Below are 18025 nucleotides of genomic sequence, written 5' to 3'. Positions count from 1 at the left end.
CACTGGTCTCCTCTCCCTCTCCCCACTGGTCTCCTCTCTCTCCCCCCACTGGTCTCCTCTCCCCACTGGTCTCCTCTCCCCACTGGTCTCCTCTCCTCTCCCCACTGGTCACCTCTCCCACTGGTCACCTCCCCACTGGTCTCCCCACTGGTCTCCTCTCCCCACTGGTCTCCTCTCCTCCCCACTGGTCTCCCTCTCCTCTCCCCACTGGTCTCCTCTCCTCTCCCCACTGGTCTCCCCCTCTCCCCACTGGTCCTCTCCTCTCCCCACTGGTCTCCTCTCCTCTCCCCACTGGTCTCCTCTCCTCTCCCCACTGGTCTCCTCTCCTCTCCCCACTGGTCTCCTCTCCTCTCCCCACTGGTCTCCTCTCCTCTGGTTCTCCCCACTGGTCTCCTCCTCCTCCCCACTGGTCTCCTCTCCTCTCCCCCACTGGTCTCCTCTCCTCTCCCCCACTGGTCTCCTCTCTCTTCCCACTGGTCTCCTCTCCTCTCCCCACTGGTCTCCTGCCCACTCTCCCTCCCCACTGCTCTGCTCTCCTCACTGCTCTGCTCCTCTCCTCTCCCACTGGTCTCCTCTCCCCACTGGTCTCCTCTCCCCACTGGTCTCCTCTCCTCTCTTCACTGGTCTCCTCTCCTCTCCCCACTGTTCTCCTCTCTCCTCTCCTCTCTCCCCACTGGTCTCCTCTCCCCACTGGTCACCTCTCCCACTTCCTCCTCTCCCCACTGGTCTCCTCTCTTCTCCCCACTGGTCTCCTCTCCTCTCCCTACTGGTCTCCTCTCCTCTTTACCATCTATAACTCTGTAGAACAGTAGGGTTGTGTGTTACCATCTATAACTCTGTAGAACAGTAGGGTTGTGTTACCATCTATAACTCTGTAGAACAGTAGGGTTGTGTTACCATCTATGTAGAACAAGGGTTGTGTTACCATCTATAACTCTGTAGAACAGTAGGGTTGTGTTACCATCTATAACTCTGTAGGGCAGTAGGGTAGGGTTGTGTTACCATCTATAACTCTGTAGAACAGTAGGGTTGTGTTACCATCTATAACTCTGTAGAACAGTAGGGTTGTGTTACCATCTATAACTCTGTAGAACAGTAGGGTTGTGTTACCATCTATAACTCTGTAGAACAGTAGGGTTGTGTTACCATCTATAACTCTGTAGAACAGTAGGGTTGTGTGGTGTGTTACCATCTATAACTCTGTAGAACAGTAGGGTTGTGTTACCATCTATAACTCTGTAGAACAGTAGGGTTGTGTTACCATCTATACCTCTGTAGAACAGTAGGGTTGTGTTACCATCTGTTACCATCTATAACTCTGTAGAACAGTAGGGTTGGGTTGTGTTACCATCTATAACTCTGTAGAACAGTAGGGGTTGTGTTACCATCTATAACTCTGTAGAACAGTAGGGTTGTGTTACCATCTATAACAGTCTCTAGAACAGTAGGGTTGTGTTACCATCTATAACTCTGTAGAACAGTAGGGTTGTGTTACCATCTATAACTCTGGGCAGTGTGTTACCATCTATAACTCTGTAGAACAGTAGGGTTGTGTTACCATCTATAACTCTGTAGAACAGTAGGGTTGTGTTACCATCTATAACTCTGTAGAACAGTAGGGTTGTGTTACCATCTATAACTCTGTAGAACAGTAGGGTTGTGTTACCATCTATAACTCTGTAGAACAGTAGGGTTGTGTTACCATCTATAACTCTGTAGAACAGTAGGGTTGTGTTACCATCTATAACTCTGTAGAACAGTAGGGTTGTGTTACCATCTATAACTCTGTAGAACAGTAGGGTTGTGTTACCATCTATAACTCTGTAGAACAGTAGGGTTGTGTTACCATCTATAACTCTGTAGAACAGTAGGGTTGTGTTACCATCTATAACTCTGTAGAACAGTTACCATCTATAACTCTGTAGAACAGTAGGGTTGTGTTACCATCTATAACTCTGTAGAACAGTAGGGTTGTGTTACCATCTATAACAGTAGGGTTGTGTTACCATCTATAACTCTGTAGAACAGTAGGGTTGTGTTACCATCTATAACTCTGTAGAACAGTAGGGTTGTGTTACCATCTATAACTCTGTAGAACAGTAGGGTTACCATCTATAACTCTGTAGAACAGTAGGGTTGTAGGGTACCATCTATAACTCTGTAGAACAGTAGGGTTGTGTTACCATCTATAACTCTGTAGAACAGTAGGGTTGTGTTACCATCTATAACTCTGTAGAACAGTAGGGTTGTGTTACCATCTATAACTCTGTAGAACAGTAGGGTTGTGTTACCATCTATAACTCTGTAGAACAGTAGGGTTGTGTTACCATCTATAACTCTGTAGAACAGTAGGGTTGTGTTACCATCTATAACTCTGTAGAACAGTAGGGTTGTGTTACCATCTATAACTCTGTAGAACAGTAGGGTTGTGTTACCATCTATAACTCTGTAGAACAGTAGGGTTGTGTTACCATCTATAACTCTGTAACAGTCCATCTATAACTCTGTAGAACAGTAGGGTTGTGTGTAGAACAGTAGGGTACCATCTATAACAGTCCATCTATAACTCTGTAGAACAGTAGGGTTGTGTTACCATCTATAACTCTGTAGAACAGTCCATCTATAACTCTGTAGAACAGTAGGGTTGTGTTACCATCTATAACTCTGTAGAACAGTAGGGTTGTGTACCATCTATAACTCTGTAGAACAGTAGGGTTGTGTTACCATCTATAACTCTGTAGAACAGTAGGGTTGTGTTACCATCTATAACTCTGTAGAACAGTAGGGTTGTGTTACCATCTATAACTCTGTAGAACAGTAGGGTTGTAGAACAGTGGGTTGTTACCATCTATAACTCTGTAGAACAGTAGGGTCTATAACTTACCATCTATAACTCTGTAGAACAGTAGGGTTGTGTTACCATCTATAACTCTGTAGAACAGTAGGGTTGTGTTACCATCTATAACTCTGTAGAACAGTAGGGTTGTGTTACCATCTATAACTCTGTAGAACAGTAGGGTTGTGTTACCATCTATAACTCTGTAGAACAGTAGGGTTGTGTTACCATCTATAACTCTGTAGAACAGTAGGGTTGTGTTACCATCTATAACTCTGTAGAACAGTAGGGTTGTGTTACCATCTATAACTCTGTAGAACAGTAGGGTTGTGTTACCATCTATAACTCTGTAGAACAGTAGGGTTGTGTTACCATCTATAACTCTGTAGGGTTGTGTTACCATCTATAACTCTGTAGAACAGTAGGGTTGTGTTACCATCTATAACTCTGTAGAACAGTAGGGTTGTGTTACCATCTATAACTCTGTAGAACAGTAGGGTTGTGTTACCATCTATAACTCTGTAGAACAGTAGGGTTGTGTGGTGTGTTACCATCTATAACTCTGTAGAACAGTAGGGTTGTGTTACCATCTATAACTCTGTAGAACAGTAGGGTTGTGTTACCATCTATAACTCTGTAGAACAGTAGGGTTGTGTTACCATCTATAACTCTGTAGAACAGTAGGGTTGTGTTACCATCTATAACTCTGTAGAACAGTAGGGTTGTGTTACCATCTATAACTCTGTAGAACAGTAGGGTTGTGTTACCATCTATAACTCTGGGTAGAACAGTAGGGGTTGTGTTACCATCTATAACTCTGTAGAACAGTAGGGTTGTGTTACCTATAACTCTAGAACAGTAGGGTTGTGTTACCATCTAGAACAGTAGGGTGTGGGTTGTGAACAGTAGGGTTGTGTTACCATTACTCTGTAGAACATCTCTATAACTCTGTAGAACAGTAGGGTTGTGTTACCATCTATAACTCTGTAGAACAGTAGGGTTGTGTTACCATCTATAACTCTGTAGAACAGTAGGGTTGTGTTACCATCTATAACTCTGTAGAACAGTAGGGTTGTGTTACCATCTATAACTCTGTAGAACAGTAGGGTTGTGTTACCATCTATAACTCTGTAGAACAGTAGGGTTGTGTTACCATCTATAACTCTGTAGAACAGTAGGGTTGTGTTACCATCTATAACTCTGTAGAACAGTAGGGTTGTTGTCTGTAGAACAGTAGGGTTGTGTTACCATCTATAACTCTGTAGAACAGTAGGGTTGTGTTACCATCTATAACAGTCCATCTATAACAGTAGGGTTGTAGGGTTGTGTTACCATCTATAACTCTGTAGAACAGTAGGGTTGTGTTACCATCTATAACTCTGTAGAACAGTAGGGTTGTGTTACCATCTATAACTCTGTAGAACAGTTACCATCTATAACTCTGTAGAACAGTAACTCTGTAGAACAGTAGGGTTGTGTTACCATCTATAACTCTGTAGAACAGTAGGGTTGTGTTACCATCTATAACTCTGTAGAACAGTAGGGTTGTGTTACCATCTATAACTCTGTAGAACAGTAGGGTTGTGTTACCATCTATAACTCTGTAGAACAGTAGGGTTGTGTTACCATCTATAACTATAACTGTGTAGAACAGTAGGTTGTGTTACCATCTATAACTCTGTAGAACAGTAGGGTTGTGTTACCATCTATAACATCTATAGAACAGTAGGGTTGTGTTGTGTTACCATCTATAACTCTGTAGAACAGTAGGGTTGTGGGTTGTGTTACCATCTATAACTCTGTAGAACAGTAGGGTTGTGTTACCATCTATAACTCTGTAGAACAGTAGGGTTGTGTTACCATCTATAACTCTGTAGAACAGTAGGGTTGTGTTACCATCTATAACTCTGTAAGAAGGGTTGTGTTACCATCTATAACTCTGTAGAACAGTAGGGTTGTGTTACCATCTATAACAGTAGGGTGTGTTACCATCTATAACAGTAGGGTTGTGTTACCATCTATAACTCTGTAGAACAGTAGGGTTGTGTTACCATCTATAACTCTGTAGGGTTGTGTTACCATCTATAACTCTGTAGAACAGTAGGGTTGTGTTACCATCTATAACTCTGTAGAACAGTAGGGTTGTGTTACCATCTATAACTCTGTAGAACAGTAGGGTTGTGTTACCATCTATAACTCTGTAGAACAGTAGGGTTGTGTTACCATCTATAACTCTGTAGAACAGTAGGGTTGTGTTACCATCTATAACTCTGTAGAACAGTAGGGTTGTGTTACCATCTATAACTCTGTAGAACAGTAGGGGTTGTGTTACCATCTATAACTCTGTAGAACAGTTACCATCTATAACTCTGTAGAACAGTAGGGTTGTGTTACCATCTATAACTCTGTAGAACAGTAGAACTCTGTAGAACAGTAGGGTTGTGTTACCATCTATAACTCTGTAGAACAGTAGGGTTGTGTTACCATCTATAACTCTGTAGAACAGTAGGGTTGTGTGGTGTGTTACCATCTATAACTCTGTAGAACAGTAGGGTTGTGTTACCATCTATAACTCTGTAGAACAGTAGGGTTGTGTTACCATCTATAACTCTGTAGAACAGTAGGGTTGTGTTACCATCTATAACTCTGTAGAACAGTAGGGTTGTGTGGTGTGTTACCATCTATAACTCTGTAGAACAGTAGGGTTGTGTTACCATCTATAACTCTGTAGAACAGTAGGGTTGTGTTACCATCTATAACTCTGTAGAACAGTAGGGTTGTGTTACCATCTATAACTCTGTAGAACAGTAGGGTTGTGTTACCATCTATAACTCTGTAGAACAGTAGGGTTGTGTTACCATCTATAACTCTGTAGAACAGTAGGGTTGTGTTACCATCTATAACTCTGTAGAACAGTAGGGTTGTGTTACCATCAACTCTGTAGAACAGTAGGGTTGTGTTACCATCTATAACTCTGTAGAACAGTAGGGTTGTGTTACCATCTATAACTCTGTAGAACAGTAGGGTTGTGTTACCATCTATCTATAACTCTGTAGAACAGTAGGGTTGTGTTACCATCTATAACTCTGTAGAACAGTAGGGTTGTGTTACCATCTATAACTCTGTAGAACAGTAGGGTTGTGTTACCATCTATAACTCTGTAGAACAGTAGGGTTGTGTTACCATCTATAACTCTGTAGAACAGTAGGGTTGTGTTACCATCTATAACTCTGTAGAACAGTAGGGTTGTGGGTCTATGTTACCATCTATAACTCTGTAGAACAGTAGGGTTGTGTTACCATCTATAACTCTGTAGAACAGTAGGGTTGTGTTACCATCTATAACTCTGTAGAACAGTAGGGTTAGGGTTGTGTAACTCTGTAGAACAGTAGGGTTACCATCTATAACTCTGTAGAACAGTAGGGTTGTGTTACCAAGCCGTAGAACAGTAGTGTTTACCATCTATAACTCTGTAGAACAGTAGGGTTGTGTGTTACCATCTATAACTCTGTAGAACAGTAGGGTTGTGTTACCATCTATAACTCTGTAGAACAGTAGGGTTGTGTTACCATCTATAACTCTGTAGAACAGTAGGGTTGTGTTACCATCTATAACTCTGTAGAACAGTAGGGTTGTGTTACCATCTATAACATCTATAGAACAGTAGGGTTCTGTTACCATCTATAACTCTGAGAACAGTAGGGTTGGGTTGTGTTACCATCTATAACTCTGTAGGGTTGTGTTACCATCTATAACTCTGTAGAACAGTAGGGTTGTGGGTCTATGTGAACAGTAGGGTTACCATCTATAACTCTGTAGAACAGTAGGGTTGTGTTACCATCTATAACTCTGTAGAACAGTAGGGTTGTGTTACCATCTATAACTCTGTAGAACAGTAGGGTTGTGTTACCATCTATAACTCTGTAGAACAGTAGGGTTGTGTTACCATCTATAACTCTGTAGAACAGTAGGGTTGTGTTACCATCTATAACTCTGTAGAACAGTAGTGGCATCTATAACTCTGTAGAACAGTAGGGTTGTGTTACCATCTATAACTCTGTGTTAGAAACAACAGTAGGGTTGTGTTACCATCTATAACTCTGTAGAACAGTAGGGTTGTGTTACCATCTATAACTCTGTAGAACAGTAGGGTTGTGTTACCATCTATAACTCTGTAGAACAGTAGGGTTGTGTTACCATCTATAACTCTGTAGAACAGTAGGGTTGTGTTACCATCTATAACTCTGTAGAACAGTAGGGTTGTGTTACCATCTATAACTCTGTAGAACAGTAGGGTTGTGTTACCATCTATAACTCTGTAGAACAGTAGGGTTGTGTTACCATCTATAACTCTGTAGAACAGTAGGGGTTGTGTTACCATCTATAACTCTGTAGAACAGTAGGGTTGTGTTACCATCTATAACTCTGTAGAACAGTAGGGTTGTTGTTACCATCTATAACTCTGTAGAACAGTAGGGTTGTGTTACCATCTATAACTCTGTAGAACAGTTACCATCTATAACTCTGTAGAACAGTAGGGTTGTGTTACCATCTATAACTCTGTAGAACAGTAGGGTTGTGTTACCATCTATAACTCTGTAGAACAGTAGGGTTGTGTTACCATCTATAACAGTAGGGTTGTGTTACCATCTATAACTCTGTAGAACAGTAGGGTTGTGTTACCATCTATAACTCTGTAGAACAGTAGGGTTGTGTGTTACCATCTATAACTCTGTAGGGTTGTGTTACCATAGAACAGTAGGGTTGTGTTACCATCTATAACTCTGTAGAACAGTAGGGTTGTGTTACCATCTATAACTCTGTAGAACAGTAGGGTTGTGTTACCATCTATAACTCTGTAGAACAGTAGGGTTGTGTTACCATCTATAACTCTGTAGAACAGTAGGGTTGTGTTACCATCTATAACTCTGTAGAACAGTAGGGTTGTGTTTGTACCATCTATAATCTGTAGAACAGTAGGGTGTGTGTGTTACCATCTATAACTCTGTAGAACAGTGTAGGGTTGTGTAGGGTTGTGTTACCATCTATAACTCTGTAGAACAGTAGGGTTGTGTTACCATCTATAACTCTGTAGAACAGTAGGGTTGTGTTACCATCTATAACTCTGTAGAACAGTAGGGTTGTGTTACCATCTATAACTCTGTAGAACAGTAGGGTTGTGTTACCATCTATAACTCTGTAGAACAGTAGGGTTGTTACCATCTATAACTCTGTAGAACAGTAGGGTTGTGTTACCATCTATAACTCTGTAGAACAGTAGGGTTGTGTTACCATCTATAACTCCATCTATAACTGTAGAACAGTAGGGTTGTGTTACCATCTATAACTCTGTAGAACAGTAGGGTTGTGTTACCATCTATAACTCTGTAGAACAGTAGGGTTGTGTTACCATCTATAACTCTCTAGAACAGGGTTGTGTTACCATCTATAACTCTGGTTGTGGGTTACCATCTATAACTCTGTAAACAGTAGGGTGTGTGTTACCATCTATAACTCTGTAGAACAGTAGGGTTGTGTTACCATCTATAACTCTGTAGAACAGTAGGGTTGTGTTACCATCTATAACTCTGTAGAACAGTAGGGTTGTGTTACCATCTATAACAGTCCATCTATAACAGTAGGGTTGTGTTACCATCTATAACTCTGTAGAACAGTAGGGTTGTGTTACCATCTATAACTCTGTAGAACAGTAGGGTTGTGTTACCATCTATAACTCTAACAGTAGGGTTGTGTTACCATCTATAACTCTGTAGAACAGTAGGGTTGTGTTACCATCTATAACTCTGTAGGGCAGTAGGGTTGTGTTACCATCTATAACTCTGTAGAACAGTAGGGTTGTGTTACCATCTATAACTCTGTAGAACAGTAGGGTTACCATCTATAACTCTGAACAGTAGGGTTGTGTTACCATCTATAACTCTGTAGAACAGTAGGGTTGTGTTACCATCTATAACTCTGTAGAACAGTAGGGTTGTGTTACCATCTATAACTCTGTCTATAACTCTGTAAACAGTAGGGTGTTACCATCTATAACTCTGTAGAACAGTAGGGTTGTGTACCATCTATAACTCTGTAGAACAGTAGGGTTGTGTTACCATCTATAACTCTGTAGAACAGTAGGGTTGTGTGTTACCATCTATAACTCTGTAGAACAGTAGGGTTGTGTTACCATCTATAACTCTGTAGAACAGTAGGGTTGTGTTACCATCTATAACTCTGTAGAACAGTAGGGTTGTGTTACCATCTATAACTCTGTAGAACAGTAGGGTTGTGTTACCATCTATAACAGTCTCTATAACAGTGTAGGGCAGTAGGGTGTGTTACCATCTATAACTCTGTAGAACAGTAGGGTTGTGTTACCATCTATAACTCTGTAGAACAGTAGGGTTGTGTTACCATCTATAACTCTCTAGAACAGTAGGGTTGTGTTACCATCTATAACTCTGTAGAACAGTAGGGTTGTGGGTCTATAACTCTGTAGAACAGTTACCATCTATAACTCTGTAGAACAGTAGGGTTGTGTTACCTGTAGAACAGTAGGGTTGTGTTATCTATAACTCTGTAGAACAGTAGGGTTGTGTTACCATCTATAACTCTGTAGAACAGTAGGGTTGTGTTACCATCTATAACTCTGTAGAACAGTAGGGTTGTGTTACCATCTATAACTCTGTAGAACAGTAGGGTTGTGTTACCATCTATAACTCTGTAGAACAGTAGGGTTGTGTTACCATCTATAACTCTGTAGAACAGTAGGGTTGTGTTACCATCTATAACTCTGTAGGGCAGTGTTAGGGTTGTGTTACCATCTATAACTCTGTAGAACAGTAGGGTTGTGTTACCATCTATAACTCTGTAGAACAGTAGGGTTGTGTTACCATCTATAACTCTGTAGAACAGTAGGGAACAGTGTTACCATCTATAACTCTGTAGAACAGTAGGGTTGTTGTGTTACCATCTATAACTCTGTAGAACAGTAGGGTTGTGTTACCATCTATAACTCTGTAGAACAGTAGGGTTGTGTTACCATCTATAACTCTGTAGAACAGTAGGGTTGTGTTACCATCTATAACTCTGTAGAACAGTAGGGTTGTGTAGGGTTGTGTTACCATCTATAACTCTGTAGAACAGTAGGGTTGTGTTACCATCTATAACTCTGTAGAACAGTAGGGTTGTGTTACCATCTATAACTCTGTAGAACAGTAGGGTTGTGTTACCATCTATAACTCTGTAGAACAGTAGGGTGTGTTACCATCTATAACTCTGTAGAACAGTAGGGTTGTGTTACCATCTATAACTCTGTAGAACAGTAGGGTTGTGTTACCATCTATAACTCTGTAGAACAGTAGGGCTGTGTTACCATCTATAACTCTGTAGAACAGTAGGGTTCTATAACTCTGTGTAGGGTTGTGTTACCATCTATAACTCTGTAGAACAGTAGGGTTGTGTTACCATCTATAACTCTGTAGAACAGTAGGGTTGTGTTACCATCTATAACTCTGTAGAACTGAACAGTAGGGTTGTGTTACCATCTATAACTCTGTAGAACAGTAGGGTTGTGTTACCATCTATATCAGTAGGGTTGTGTTACCATCTATAACTCGAACTGTGTTAGAACTCTGAACAGTAGCCATCTATAACTCTGTAGAACAGTAGGGTACCATCTATAACTCTGTAGAACAGTAGGGTTGTGTTACCATCTGTGTTACCATCTATAACTCTGTAGAACAGTGTAGAACAGTTGTGTTACCATCTATAACTCTGTAGAACAGTAGGGTTGTGTGGTTACCATCTATAACTCTGTAGAACAGTAGGGTTGTGTTACCATCTATAACTCTGTAGAACAGTAGGGTTGTGTTACCATCTATAACTCTGTAGAACAGTAGGGTTGTGTTACCATCTATAACTCTGTAGAACAGTTACCATCTATAACTCTGTAGAACAGTAGGGTTGTGTTACCATCTATACCTGTAGAACAGTAGGGTCCATCTATAACTCTGTAGAACAGTAGGGTTGTGTTACCTATAACTCTGTAACAGTAGGGTTGTGTTACCATCTATAACTCTGTAGAACAGTAGGGTTGTGTTACCATCTATAACTCTGTAGAACAGTTAGGGTTGTGTTACCATCTATAACTCTGTAGAACAGTAGGGTTGTGTTACCATCTATAACTCTGTAGAACAGTTACCATCTATAACTGGCTGAGGGCTCTGAACAGTAGGGTTGTGTTACCATCTATAACTATTGAGGTCAGGGCTTTGTGATGGCCACTCCAATACCTTGACTTTGTTGTCCTTAAGCCATTTTGCCACAACTTTGGAAGTATGCTTTGGGTTATTGTCCATTTGGATGACCCATTTGCGACCAAGCTTAAACTTCCTGACTGATGTCTTGAGATGTTGCTTCAATATATCCACATCATTTTCCTGCCTCATGAAGCCATCTATTTTGCGAAGTGCACCAGTCCCTCCTGCAGCAAAGCACCCCCACAACATGATGCTGACACCCCGGTACTTCACGTTGGGATGGTGTTCTTCGGCTTGCAAGCCTCCCCCTTTTTCCTCCAAACATAACGATGGTCATTATGGCCAAACAGTTCTATTTTTGTTTCATCAGACCAGAGGACATTTCTCCAAAAAGTACGATCTTTGTCCCCATGTGTAGTTGCAGACTGCAGTCTGGCTTTTTATGGTGGTTTTGGAGCAGTGGCTTCTTCCTTCCTGAGTGGTCTTTCAGGTTAAGTCGATATAGGACTCGTTTTACTTTGGCTATAGATACTTTTTGACGGCTGCGTGGTCCCATGGTGTTTATACTTGCGTACTATTGTTTGTACAGATGAACGTGGTACCTTCAGGCATTTGGAAATTGCTCCCAAGGAAGAACCAGACTTGTGGAGGTCTATACATTTTTTTCTGAGGTCTTGGCTGATTTCTTTGGATTTTCCCATGATGTCAAGCTAAGAGGCACTGAGTTTGAAGGTAGGCCTTGAAATACATCCACAGGTACACTTCCAATTGACTCAAATGATGTCAATTAGCCTATCAGAAGCTCCTAAAGCCATGACATTTTCTGGAATTTTCCAAGCTGTTTAAAAGGCACAGTCAACTTAGTGTACGTAAACTTCTGACCCACTGGAATTGTGATACAGTGAATTATAAGTGAAATAATCTGTAAACAATTGTTGGGAAAATTACTTGTGTCATGCACAAAGTAGATATCCTAACCGACTTGCCAAAACTATAGTTTGTTAACAATAAATTTGTGGAGTGGTTGAAAAACTAGTTTTAATGACTCCAACCCAAGTGTATGTAAACTTCAGACTTAAACTGTATTTTATACATGGATCATATTGAAGTGCACAGGCAGATCTGAGTTTAATCACATGATTGATTACAGTCTTTATTCTGACAGCAGATAAACCATCATAATATTAAGAGGAGAAGAGAGGACGGGGGAGAGAGGAGGGGGAGAGAGAGAGGGAGGAAGAGAGGAGGGGAAGAGAGGGGAGGGGAGGAGGGGAGAAAGGGAGGAAGGGAGGAGGGGGTGGGGAGGATAGGAGAAAACAGGAAGAGAGTGGAGGGGAAGGGGGAAGAGAGTGGAGGGGAAGGGGGAAGAGAGGGGAGGGGAAGGGGGAAGAGCGGATGGGAGGAGAGGATAGGAGAAAACAGGAAGAGAGTGGAGGGGAAGGGGGAAGAGAGTGGAGGGGAAGGGGGAAGGGGGAAGAGAGGGGAGGGGAGGGGGAAGAGGTGGAGAGAGGAAGAGAGGAGGAGAAGAGGTAGAGAGATCTCTACTACTCCACCTGGAGATGACTCACCTACTTTCTCTCTGTCGCTATGCACCAGGGCTGTTTGTCTCTCTCAGACAGACCAGTCACTGTTGGAAGCCCATACTCTACATGGTCTTTCTTGGGTTACAAGAGAGGCAGATATTGGCTAAGTTCCAAATGGCACTCAGTATACTGTATAGTGCACTACTTTTGACCAGAGGCCCTGTGTAGGCAATAGGGCTCCATTTGGGACACATCCCATCCAGTCTCAGATCATTAGCTTGTCCTCTCCCGACTCTGTTAAGGGACACCCCCTACCTCCCAACCTCATGGATCTAAGCTCTGCTATTAATATGGCTATAGCACAGCACAGTGTGTGAGTGAATGAGGGTTTGGCTGGATTTGTCTGGGTGTGAAGTGATGTACTGTATACCAGTGGTATAAAGTACTTCCGTAAAAAACTTTAATGTACTACTTAAGTAGTTTTGGGGGTATCTCTACTTGCAGAAATGATAGTTTCTTTGGTCTCGTTGTTGCCTCTGATTAATGCTCTCCTTGCCTGGTCTGTGAGTGTTGGTGGGCGGCCCTCTCTCGGCAGGTTTGTTGTGGTGCCATATTCTTTCCATTGTTTAATAATAGATTTAATGTTCCTCCGTGGGATGTTCAAAGTTTCTGATATTGTTTTATAACCCAACCCTGATCTGTACTTCTCCACAACTTTGTCCCTGACCTGTTTGGAGATCTCCTTGGTCTGCATGGTGCTTCTTGCTTCGTGGTGTTGCAGACTCTGGGGCCTTTCAGAACAGGTGTATATATACTGAGATCATGTGACCGATCATGTGACACTTAAATTGCAGATAGGTGGATTTTATTTAACTATGTGACTTCTGAAGGTAATTGGTTGCACCAGATCTTATTTAGGGGCTTCATAACAAAGGGGTACTGGGGTACACCACTTTTCTGTTTTTATTCATAAGTATATATTTTTCATTTCACCAATTTGGACTATTTTGTGTATGTCCATTACATGAAATCAAAATAAAAATCCATTTAAATTCCAGGTTGTAATGCAACAAAACAGGAGAAACTCCAAGGTGGATGAATACTTTTGCATGGCACTGTATTGCAGAATCCTTGACCTATATCTTTAATTTGACAATTGTTTCTGGTATTATACCTAAGATGTCCTCCCCTACAGTAAGGAGCAGGTAACACTATTTGGATAGATATTCTACAGACTATCAGTAATATTCCAACTAACTACACCAAAAGTATGTGGAAACTTGTTTGTCGAATATCTCATTCTAAAATCATGGGCATTAATATGGAGTTGGTCCCGCCTTTGCTGCTATAACAGCCTCCCCTCTTTTGAGAAGGCTTTCCACTAGATGATGGAACATTGCTGCTATAACAGCCTCCACTCTTCTGGGAAGGCTTTCCACTAGATGTTGGAACATTGCTGCTATAATAGCCTCCACTCTTTTGAGAAGGATTTCCACTAGATGTTGGAACATTGCTTCCATTAAAACAAAAAAGCATTAGTGGGGTCGGGCACTGATGTTGGGCGATTAGGCTCACGGTCAGCGTTCCAATTAATCCCAAAGTTGTTTGATGGGGTTCAGGTCAGGGCTCTGCGCAGGCCAGTCAAGTTCTTTCCCACCGATCTTGACAAACCATTTCTGTATGGAACTCGCTTTGTGCATGAGGGCCATTGTCATGCGGAAACAGGAAAGGGCCTTCCCCAAACTGTTTCCACAAAGTTGGAAGCACAGAATTGTCTAGAATGTCATTGTATGCTGTAGCATTAAGATTTCCCTTCACTTGAGCTAAGGGGCCCAAACCTTGAAAAACAGCCCCAGACCATGATTCCTCCTCCACCAAACTTTACAGTTACAGCACTATGAATCCGGGCAGGTAGAGTTCTCCTGGCATCAGCCAAAACCAGATTTGTCCTTTGGACTGCCAGATGGTGAAGCGTGATTCATCACTCCAGAGAACAGGTTTCCACTGCTCCAGAGTCCAATGGTGGCAAGCTTTACACCACTCCAGCCGACACTTGGCATTGCGCATGGTGATCTTAGTCTTGTGTGCTGCTCAGCCATGGAAACCCATTTCATGACATTCAGACGAACAGTTATTGTGCTGATGTTGCTTTCAGAGGCAGTTTGGAACTCGGTAGAGTATTGCAACCAAGGACAGCTTTTGTAGCCACCTAACCATTAGTCTAACCATAATCCTAACATTAGCAAGCAGTTGCTTATCGACAGATAGTTTGTTGATAGTATGACCATCTGTAGAGCATCTACAGATGGAAAATCCAGACAATCCAAATAAAGTGTGACCGGTGATCATTTGACTTCGGATCTAATAACAGAGAGATGTTATATAAATGACGAGATGGTCTCTGTGAGTGTTTGTCGCAAAGACAGAAAGGCAGGTGGGAGGAAGTGAGATCAGGTGGGAACATTCTAGCCAGTGAGAGGGCAGATACGCGTGTGAACAACAGACTCCAACATAAAATAGATTTCTCAAAGTTGCCGAGATGCCACGTACGTCCACTTATATCAGTACATTCGTAACAAGATAAACATTACGGAACTTATATTTGATCAAATAAGTCTCACTTAGCAAATTAGCAATCACAATTTTTGTTGACCAAATCCGACACTCTCTCATAGACCTCCATACAAAAAAATACCCTCTTGGTCTGCTTATCGCTGTATTCTCGCGTGGACAGATTTTAATGTGAGTGGAGCCTCTTGCTTCGCCCTCTCTGTTAATAACCAACCCATGCTCTTTCTGTCCTGTAGGACCCATGTGAAGCTGGAAGGCCTGGAGGACTGCAGGGTTCTAGAAGGAGAAGATGACTCCATGTCATACACCTATGGCTGCCCAGCCTATATCAGCCCAGAGATCCTGAGCGTCTCCAGCTCCTACTCCGGGAAGCAGGCGGACGTCTGGTCCCTAGGGGTGATGCTCTACACTATGCTGGTGGGACGCTACCCTTTCCACGACCCAGACCCAGCTACCCTCTTCTCCAAGATCCGCCGGGGCCATTGCTGCCTACCCGAGAGCCTCTCTCCCCGGGCCAAGTGCCTGCTGCGATCCCTGCTGAGGAAAGAACCATGGGACAGACTGACTGCCGCCGAGGTGCTTATCCATCCGTGGTTCCACACCACTGCCACCAACGCACAGGAAACAGGGGTCAGTGAACAGGAAGTGGGCTCAGTGGAACAGACAGTGCCTTCCTGTGATGTGGAAGAGGAGGATGATCTGTTCTGTTGATCGATGGGGTGCGTCACCGTGACTGACTCAACCCCTCGAGTGGAATCGGACCAAAACATGCTCAAATGTTACCTTCAAGAGGGTTTACATTTTATTTTGATTTGTTTTTGGATAATGGTGGTATACTGTTGTGTATGTACCTCAGACACAAGTTTATAACTCAAAAGTACTGTAGTGTTTCATCTATGTGTGTTAGATTAAGGGAATTGTGTGAAGTACTCCACCATCATTGTGCGTTGTGTTCACAAGAAGTAATTTGGTGCTAAAAACCAGCTCACCGTCACATGATGATGTTTTATTAGAGTAGATTAAAGATACAATCTGTTGTTCAAACGACACCCTGACACTGTTTTGATAAATAGCTGTGGGAATAACAGAGTAGAAACTCAGGGGCTAATAGAGGTGTGGGAAAGTGTATATTAGTACCCTTAGTACTGAACTGACATCTGACTATTTCTACGCTGAGTACTGAACTGATAGACTATTTCTACCCTGAGTACTGAACTGATAGACTATTTCTACGCTGAGTACTGAACTGATATCAGACTATTTCCACGCTGAGTACTGAACTGACATCTGTCTATTTCTACACTGAGCACTGACATCGGACTATTTCTACGCTGAGTACTGAACTGATATCTGACTATTCCTACCCTGAGTACTGAACTGACATCGGACTATTTCTACCCTGAGTACTGAACTGACATCGGACTATTTCTACCCTGAGTACTGAACTGACATCTGTCTATTTCTACGCTGAGTACCGAACTGACATTTTACTTTTTCTATGCTGAGTAATGAACTGATAGACTATTTCTACGCTGAGTACTGAACTGACATCTGTCGATTTCTACCCTGAGTACTGAACTGACTATTTCTCCCCTGAGTACTGAACTGATATCAGACTATTTCTACCCTGAGTACTGAACTGACATCTGTCTATTTCTACGTTGAGTGCTTAACTGGCATCTGACTATTTCTACCCTGAGTACTGAACTGATATCGGACTATTTCTACCCTGAGTACTGAACTGATATCTGACTATTTCTACGCTGAGTACTGAACTGATATCAGACTATTTCTACGCTGAGTACTGAACTGACATCGGGGCTATTTCTACGCTGAGTACTGAACTGACATCGGGGCTATTTCTACGCTGAGTACTGAACTGACATCTGACTATTTCTACCCTGAGTACTGAACTGATATCTGACTATTTCTACGCTGAGTACTGAACTGATATCAGACTATTTCTACGTTGAGTACTGAACTGTACTGTGATTACTGCTCCTCCTTTCAAATCTGAGGTTCAATGGCTCCATCGCCATGGTTAGTCTGTCCATTTGGCAGCCTGTTACCTTTATAGGGCACCACAACCCTTTGGGCCCTGGTCAACAGTAATGAATTACATAGGGAGTAGGGTTCCATTTGTGATGCCGACTAAGACAGTGATGTTGCCTCTCTTTAAAGTCCAGCAGTCATTTTCTTCTCGTCTGTTGTGGCCCAGGTAGTGTTTCCTCAATGTTGTTTGGCCAAATTAATCTACAATCAACTATTGGTTTTATTAGGCCTTTCATTATCTATTGTTTTATTTGATCTTCTGAAAAGCTGTTTGACGTAGGGTGAACCACGTATAAACTCGATGTAGACTTTAACTGACAGGCGTGCACAGCATTTATAGTGCGCTGTGAATGAAGTATTTGTGGCACATTCTCAAAGCTTGACCACGTAGGTTAAAGAGGAAATATGATTCATTGTAAAAACATGTAAATATGTATGTGGAGAAATGTTATAAAATATATATTTTATATTCAGATTCTGTTTATTTTGTATTTTTCCACTCACACACTACCGTTCACACACTTGTTGGATGCCTAGAGTTCACTTGTCTGGATGCCTAGAGTTCGTTCGCCATGGGAGATATCTCCTGCCCCCCCCATCTGATAGCGGAGTCGAAGGAGCACGCCTAGAGTTCGTTCGCCATGGGAGATATCTCCTGCCTCTCCCCCATCTGATAGCGGAGTCGAAGGAGCACGCCTAGAGTTCGTTCGCCATGGGAGATATCTCCTGCCTCTCCCCCATCTGATAGCGGAGCGAAGGAGTCGATGGGAGATATCTCC

At 42.2% G+C, this 18025-nt stretch overlaps 1 protein-coding gene across 1 annotated transcript; it reads left to right on the top strand.

Moving 5' to 3' along the window:
• The first annotated feature begins 14755 nt into the window (after positions 1-14755).
• Positions 14756-17721, top strand: LOC112239097 (tribbles homolog 1-like). Its single transcript, XM_024407607.2, has one exon. It carries the CDS (start codon positions 15411-15413, stop codon positions 15903-15905), a length of 495 nt encoding a protein of 164 aa, XP_024263375.1. The 5' UTR covers positions 14756-15410; the 3' UTR covers positions 15906-17721.
• Positions 17722-18025: the final 304 nt, after the last annotated feature.

The sequence above is a fragment of the Oncorhynchus tshawytscha genome, linkage group LG13, assembly GCF_018296145.1.
Source record: "Oncorhynchus tshawytscha isolate Ot180627B linkage group LG13, Otsh_v2.0, whole genome shotgun sequence".
In the NCBI taxonomy this organism is placed as follows: Eukaryota; Metazoa; Chordata; class Actinopteri; order Salmoniformes; family Salmonidae; genus Oncorhynchus; species Oncorhynchus tshawytscha.
The sequence above is the reverse complement of the archived record's forward strand: the minus strand, read 5'-3'. Positions and strand labels throughout refer to the sequence as shown.

What these genes read in the sequence shown, in the direction of transcription:
- LOC112239097 (XM_024407607.2), top strand. Translation starts at nt 15,411, where the DNA reads ATGCTCTTTCTGTCCTGTAGGACCCATGTGAAGCTGGAAGGCCTGGAG.